The sequence below is a fragment of the Cydia pomonella genome, chromosome 1 (assembly GCF_033807575.1).
Source record: "Cydia pomonella isolate Wapato2018A chromosome 1, ilCydPomo1, whole genome shotgun sequence".
Classification (NCBI taxonomy): domain Eukaryota; kingdom Metazoa; phylum Arthropoda; class Insecta; order Lepidoptera; family Tortricidae; genus Cydia; species Cydia pomonella.
In genome coordinates this window covers 43566277-43573858 of record NC_084703.1, presented here as the reverse complement: position 1 = coordinate 43573858, position 7582 = coordinate 43566277, and the positions used below count along the sequence as shown (strand labels likewise).

The 7582-nt window shown below is 38.7% G+C and overlaps 2 protein-coding genes across 2 annotated transcripts in view; one reads left to right on the top strand and one right to left on the bottom strand.

Annotated features, from left to right (window-relative positions):
• LOC133524514 (estradiol 17-beta-dehydrogenase 8) overlaps nt 1-7582 on the top strand; it is a 229910-nt gene that overhangs the window by 82386 nt on the left and 139942 nt on the right. The gene's annotated exons all lie outside the window — the stretch shown is intronic.
• Nucleotides 1270-2103, bottom strand: LOC133524422 (uncharacterized). The gene has a single exon (XM_061860425.1). The coding sequence runs from the start codon at nt 1807-1809 to the stop codon at nt 1378-1380; it is 432 nt and encodes a 143-aa protein (XP_061716409.1). The 5' UTR covers nt 1810-2103; the 3' UTR covers nt 1270-1377.

Sequence of the window (7582 nt, the reverse complement as noted above, 5' to 3'; positions counted from 1 at the left end):
TCAGAACCTTCTTATTATTTTGTATGGGGATTAAAAGTTTCCGAAACATAAAATGGAAATTTCTTATATTTCTGTGTAATTATGTATTAGGCACCATACATTCCACGACTCTTCTCTTTCCGCACAGACTATCAATTTTACTTTTTCAGGTTGTAGCAATTTAGAAGAGTTTTCTTACAAATCCAAATTACTTATATTCCAAATAAGGCATTTCCTGAAAGACCAATCTAATATGGAATTTAAATCCGATTGCTAAGGTTGAAATTATTTATTTATTTAAACTTTATTGCACAAAAGAAAAAACTTTATGTACAAAAGGCGAACTTAATGCCATAAGGAATTTTCTACCAGTTAACCTTAGGGCAAGGCAGAAACGATTATAGGCGGTACAATATAATATATATAACATACAAAACAAATTCGTGAGACTGATACTTAATTGATCTTTGAACTGCCAGCAAATAAATCACACACGGCATTTTAAAGCAGACCTCTTGGGAGCTTTTCTAATGTAAGGGTGAAGACCGTTCTAAAGACGTGCTGCCTGAATGGCGTAAGAGTTAGATATGAAGCCTGTTCGATGAGGGGGGATAGAAAGAGAGATTTCCAGTAGAAAAACCGAAAAATGGGACTTTTAAACACCTCCCCCCCCCCCCCGGCTCAAGGGCTAAGGCCGGGGACTTTTAATATGTTCACGTACGTTTACGTTCACTAACCGTCCAAACAAAGTTATGAAGTCAAAAATTGTGATCCAAGCATTTCTCGGTATAACTTTATTTGAGCAGTCGTTGTCTGGCCTAACGATATATTCTAAAAGCGCGCGGTTCTTTTATGCGATAGATGCAGCGTTGAACGCATGCGATCACGGAATGTAAGGAAAATGGCATTGCGTTTACCGCTGCGCCATAGTATATTTAATTTACGTCCCAAAGACTTTGTTTGAGTGTGCGTGCGGCGACGCATAGATACTATGGCGCACACATACAAGCCGCGCGCGGTCCGTTATATGAAGATAATCTACTTCCGCACTCTGTTTGTATGTCATTAGATTATCTGTTTTAAAATGGGGGTGCGGCCAACGCATATGCGTTCATCGCATAAACAACCGCGCATAAATGGCATTAAATAATAAAGAATGGAAACAGTTCTATCAATATCCTTGTCTATAAAGATACATACGTTATGCATATATCCTATTTCGTCCTATTGATGTAAGTTTCGTCCTGATTACTAGACACCTTAATTATTAACTTTAATAAAAACACAAACTTGGTATACATTTTATATATCAAATAACAATACAAGACAAAACAAATCGACATATAAGAAAGATTAAACAACATAGTAAACATTACAAAACCAATACAAACATTGACATCAGCGGCGCCTTGGGCACCTACAGGAACGGCGGCGGCGTCGGCCGCGTCTGCGGCGGCGGCGTCGTCGGCGTCGGCGGCATCTGTCAGACGGCTGCGACTGCATATCCAGCGGGTCCTTCTGTTCCTCCCTACGAGCACTCATTTCATCCGCATCTCTTGGCCTAGCGTTCTTACTAACACAAAACCGCGAACCTTTTCTCTCTAAAAACCCATAATTCGTTCCAGCCTCTAAACATGAGGTCATGTTGCGCGTTAGCGGATCTATGCTAGTATTACGGAACTCCCGCTTCAAATGCATTAATATATCCGCAAGCTTGGCTCCATTTCTCTTCTTCTGAAGGAACTGAGTCAGCGCCTTGCCGGTCGGCGTACAGGAGTTCTCCAGGTCTTTGGCGGCGTCGACAAACGCCTCTACAGTCTGGGTGCTCATTTTGCTGATTTACATTAGGATTTAATTTAATTGTATAAAATAAGTACGGAATTTTACAATGTCATTTTGTTGTTGGTCTTGGTATGACAGAATGAAATGAAGTAGCGTTGTTCTTTTTATAAAATGTCAGTTTTGAAGACGTGAGAAAGAAATGAGCTTTATCAGCCAGTATTTATGGTACCTGTTCCGCAATCGTGAACGAGTTTCAACCTCATTCGTTATTTCGTTTAATTTCGAAATTATTTTTTAAGGAAAAAGGACACAAGTTTCAGACATGAATGTATTATTATAACTGGATCAAAGAGCATATAATCACTACGTTAACTGGATCAGACATGAGCGGGGCATGACCAAACGGGATAACTTTTTGTGCTCCTTATGTCATGTCCTGTTGTGTGTTTCTTTCTATTCTTATGACCTATCTATACTTAGTTAAAAAAACAAATCGAATAACCTAAAGGTACTTTTCGACATAGTCTGCAATAGCATGCTAATAAGCGTGTAATTTATTTAAATAATATTATAATAGAGACCGGGAAACAAAGCGTTGCAGGCAAAGTAGATACAGACGGATACGCGGCCGGCAACCCCATTTCTCGTCGGTATTTAGTGCATTTCTCAAACTTGCAATGAAAAACTAAAATGTAGTTGTTGTTTGTAGTCCATTTGTTTTATTCGTAGGTTTACACAGATAAAACCAAATTACGAATTTACTACTATTTGATGATTATAAGCCAAGACGTTGTGTTACAATTTGACGTTTAAAAACAAAAGAAGGTTGCTTTATTTACAGATTTACAGGTCTAGGTGTATAAGGCTGTGTGAAATTCTTTTACATATCATCTTCACTCATCGCACCGGATACGTAGGTTTTTTCTTCCCTGTAGTTGACTCTGTTCACCACCCAGTCGGACCTAATGATTAGTAAGTCATGTCAACATTTCATTGCAAGTTTGAGAAAAGAAAATAACAATGGGTATTTGACTACTAGTCAAATCAGCTTTTTTTTCGAAATGTCAAATCAATTTGCCACTATGGAATTTATATAAAACAGCAGTAAACGACGTCGCGGTCAAGTTACCAACTCTTTATAGTTCTATACGAATTATAAAACCGAAATAGTGTTTAAAAATAACGGCTTCTATATCTCACTAATAAAATTATAGTGCTTGATTTCGTGGATGGTGTGAAATAATTTATTTTAAATACAGTCAAATACCGTTTTGGCTCTTGTATTGGTCAGGAAGCAACCAACTGCGAGCAACAGGCATCGTTCAATTGGCCAAATTCCGCGGTTCGGTACCTAGTCGGTATTAATGTTTCAAGAGGGCTCCAAGCGTCCGCGGCACTTTACGTACTGTGCGGCTTCCAATACAGGCCAAGGTGAACAAGGTATTAGAATGGTATTTCAAGGTATTTGATTTTCACGATGCTTACATTATTATATGTATTTATAAGCCAATACATTTTCAAGCTTATTTTTACGGGATTAAATCCTGTTTTAGTTAGTTATCTTTATTAATAATATGTTACCTACTTCCGCGGCTTCATATTCAAAATACTGATAGAAGTGATAGAATTAGAACAGTTTTGAATGTGTTATCCGTGAATAAGATGCATGTAACTGCGTCGAAATATCAGGAGCTCTAGAACAATATAAAAGGTAAAATCCAATTAAGCCTGTATTACACCACGAGTAACGATCTAACGATCAAGTGGCTTTCCAAAAGGCAAGTTTTCCAATCAAGATAAAAGGCCAATTTTCCACTGCGAACTGGAATGTAATGCGGTAAAATTTGCTTTCAGTCAGTTCTAATGAAACTGGTATAGTTCGTGTCATCCACGATGACGCGCAGATTTGTCAAATCTAACCTTTAATAATATGACATTATGAGTCAAGGCACGCATCTTCGTGAATGACACGATCTATAACCAATCGAAGGGTCACATATTTTTTTCGATAAAATTTGGGAAAAAACAGTTCCCTATTCTGCGTAATATAAGCACAATTTCATCTAATCTCCTAAATATATTATGTATTAAGAGAACATATTATGAAATAATAGGCTAATTCTTGGGATTTCGTACTTAGTACGCCCAGAATGAGGAGCCAGTGGTATCCATTTTGGTGTTATAGTATTGTACTCTTATACTTTATGTACCTACTCGTATTCTCATATTTTATTTTATTAGAATAAAGCTGTATTGTATTTAGGTCAGCTTTCCTTTTTTTTTCTTATTTTAATGTCGGCTAATTACTTATTCAGATCGGCTTGACTCCTTGGCCTAGTGATGTGGCTCAGCATTTTCTATCGCATGTATAACGGGGAGTACTCCGAGGAAATTGTTTGGATTAATCCCTGCCGCTTCTTTCCGCCATCGCCCTACGCGACAACATTTCCATCTTCAACACTCAGATGGTTGGCAGTATGTGTCGTGTAAAGGTCCACCTATAACTAAAACAGCTAAGTGGAATTTCTTGGAAATTTGCGAATAGGTACGGCCAGGGGAATTAAATATGCGAATAGGTACGGTCAGGGGAATGAAATTTGGGAATAAATACGGCCAGGGGAATGATTTTTTTGTAGAGTGACGCTAAACTATGGAATGATCTGGCGCCTGTGGCTTTTCCGAACCGATAAGACCTTCAAGAAAAGAGCGAACACACAACCGGCGACAGTAATTGCTTAACATTAGGCGATTCCTATATTAAGAAATACAAAATGAACTATTTCTATTTTGACCTGAAGGGTCTTTTATTCGGTCCAGACACTAACTTACTAGTCCACTGACCTGTCCTGACCTGTCGAATTTAGTGACTTGACCCAATAAAAGGCTCATGCATTTTAGGCCACCGACCAATATAAACTTCGACTCATAATACTGTCAAAAATAATTGCTAAAAGTCCGTCAGAGCCCCTAGTGTAAATTTTTTCGATAGCGAAACGTGACGTACGCCGTGTACGCGTTTGCGTTAAGTCTCATTTTGTATGGCATTTAGAAACTGCGCGCCAAGCGGGACGTTTTGGAAACTCGAAATTCATACAAAATGAGACTTAACGCAAACGCGTACGTCACGTATCAATATCGAATAAATTTACACTAGGGGTACAGCCCGCGTAGCCAACGTGCCTATCGAACCTCCTCCTCCTCCCAAACCTCCGTGGCGAACGAAACGCAACTGTACAGTCGCACTAATATGGAGGAGTGATAGAGAGAAATGAGTACGCTACGGAGAGTTGACGATTGTAACGTTGGCTACGCGGCCTATTTATAGAGACGTTTGTGTTGTGACGACCGGTCTGACTTAGTAGGTAATGGCCCTACCTATGAGTCGATGATCCTGGGTTCGAATCCCGGTAAGGTATTTGTGTGATAAGCATAGGTATTTGTTCCTGAGTCATGGATGTTTTCTATATATTTAAGTATTTGTGTATTATTTATATCGTTGTCTGAGTATCCACAACATAAACAACACAACAACACAACACAACACAAACAACATAAAAAAAAAACCTTCTTGAGCTTAGTGTGCGACGTAGTCGATTTGTGTAAAAATGTCGCTATATATATTTATTATTATTATTCTTCAAACCAATTACTCGTACCGCCAGCATCCTTGGTACAATGCCTCAAGGGCCTATTTTAGATTTAAGCTAGTTATAGTAATCCTCTGTATATATCCATTATGTACGTAGGTACCGAGACATGAATTATTCTAGACGATATCTTGTCACTTATGTCGATTCGACCCTCCTTATTTACTTACCCTTTTCTATGACAAAACTTCCGGGTACAATAAAAAGTACAATCTCGCCCTTATATTTATGACTCACATAAAAACCTAACTTACTACGCGTACAACTTTAGCAATACCAAGCGATTTCCCTTCTAACAAAAAATACGTTTGATAAAATAAGTTTTTATTTCTCACCCGTTAAGTTACATGTTTCCATGGCAACATTATTTTAGTTCCCGGCGATGAAGATTTATGGAACAAGAAGAGTTGTTTCGTCCTTTCGAGACGAAAGGGGACGACCTGTTCTACATTTAAACGTAGTCCCCATTTCTCTCTCTTGATATTTTCCATTATATAAAATATTTTTACGCATTTTTTATGTATATTAAACAACCATGTTTGTTTTATTTTCGATTTTATAATTTTTTATAAAATTTATTATTATTAAAAACTGATCGGCGATTGGCTCTACACACACCTGATGGACAGTCACTCTTGCTTTAAAGAAACCGAGGTCATATATATCAGGGAATACAGATGGCGGGAGCGAATTCCATTCTTTAGCCGTCCGTACCAAAAAGAGGAGGCAAACCGTTTATCTATTATACTCGTAAGAGTTTTTTAACTTTTAAACTATACTTAGTTCGTGTCATCCACGATGACGCGCAGATTTGTCAAATCTAACCTTTAATACCATGACAATACGAGTCAAGGCACACGTTGGGAATGACACGATTTATAATCAAATAAACAAAAAAGTCACACAAAGTGCAGGGCATCGCTATAGTATGTATTGTGTAAAAATACGTATTTCTATGATGTCAATATGCAGGAAGGAAAAAGAGGACTAGGTATTTACGTTTCGATGGAGAAGCAGTAACCGACTATCCTTTTGTGGCGCAGAATGTTTTGCGTTTTGTTGGGTGCAGTGGGTACTTACGCAGCGGCTTACGTGAGCGAACAACTCGCGAATGCGACGCGGCGCGGCGCGGCGGCCCAACGGCATTCGCGTTCACAACGAGATCGCCCATATAGGACACTTCCATAGGTATCAAAGGATTGAATTCACCCGCGCCGCACCGCACCGCGCCGCGCCGCTTCGCGTTCCCGAGTTATTCGCTCACGTAAGTCGCTGCGTTACTTTACTCTTTGGTGCAGTCTACCTACATTAAAGCAATATCTAGCCTACTTTACAGATTGCTTTGAGTGATAGAGTCACTTTGACAATAAAATCATGCTTAGGTTTGTTTTAGGGCTCGCGGTCGTGTCCGTGATTCGTGAACCCGTAGCCGTGCGCCCGGTTTCGTGATTCACGGCAACGGTTTTCTGGTCCGTTCCGCACGTGACATTCGGCTACGTGAAATTAGGGTACGTGAATCCGTGTAGATCCGTGTAGGCGTGATCACGGCTTCACGTATCTTAAGAACACGCCGGTTCGGTCCGCCCGCGACGTTGAGTGAAGATACGATGCGGTCTCTAAGAGCTGCGAATAAATATTTATCATGAATTTTTTATTCATAGCTCTAATTCCGTTTCATTACTTTTCAATTAAAATTTATTTCCAATAGTAAGGCCTTTTAAATACTAATGAGTAATAAATGAAAAGAACCAAACATTAATTACAATGAATAGCTACTTTAATACAACAACACTGTGTGTCAGGAGACCAATTGTGATGTCAGGAGTAACTAATGACAATGAATAAATGTGAGTTCAAAATTCTAAACTGCCCCCTCCAGATTAAATAAAAAATACCACGAATTTGTAAAACAAAACATCGCGGTCACTTCTTTCAACTTCACGAATAAAAGGTAAAGCCCACAGCTACTTATGTATATTGTTCGTTTCATTTTAATAAGTCGCTCGCAAATCTTATTATCTTTGTCTGCACGTGCAACTGCACTTCTTATCAACAAAAAAAACCCGGTATGTTGGCTTAGCTTGTTAGTCATACAATAAAACGCGCTAACAATAATATGTCATTATTACCTTCAATCTAGAAATAAACAGTACTCTTTAATGTGCCGAAAGTCC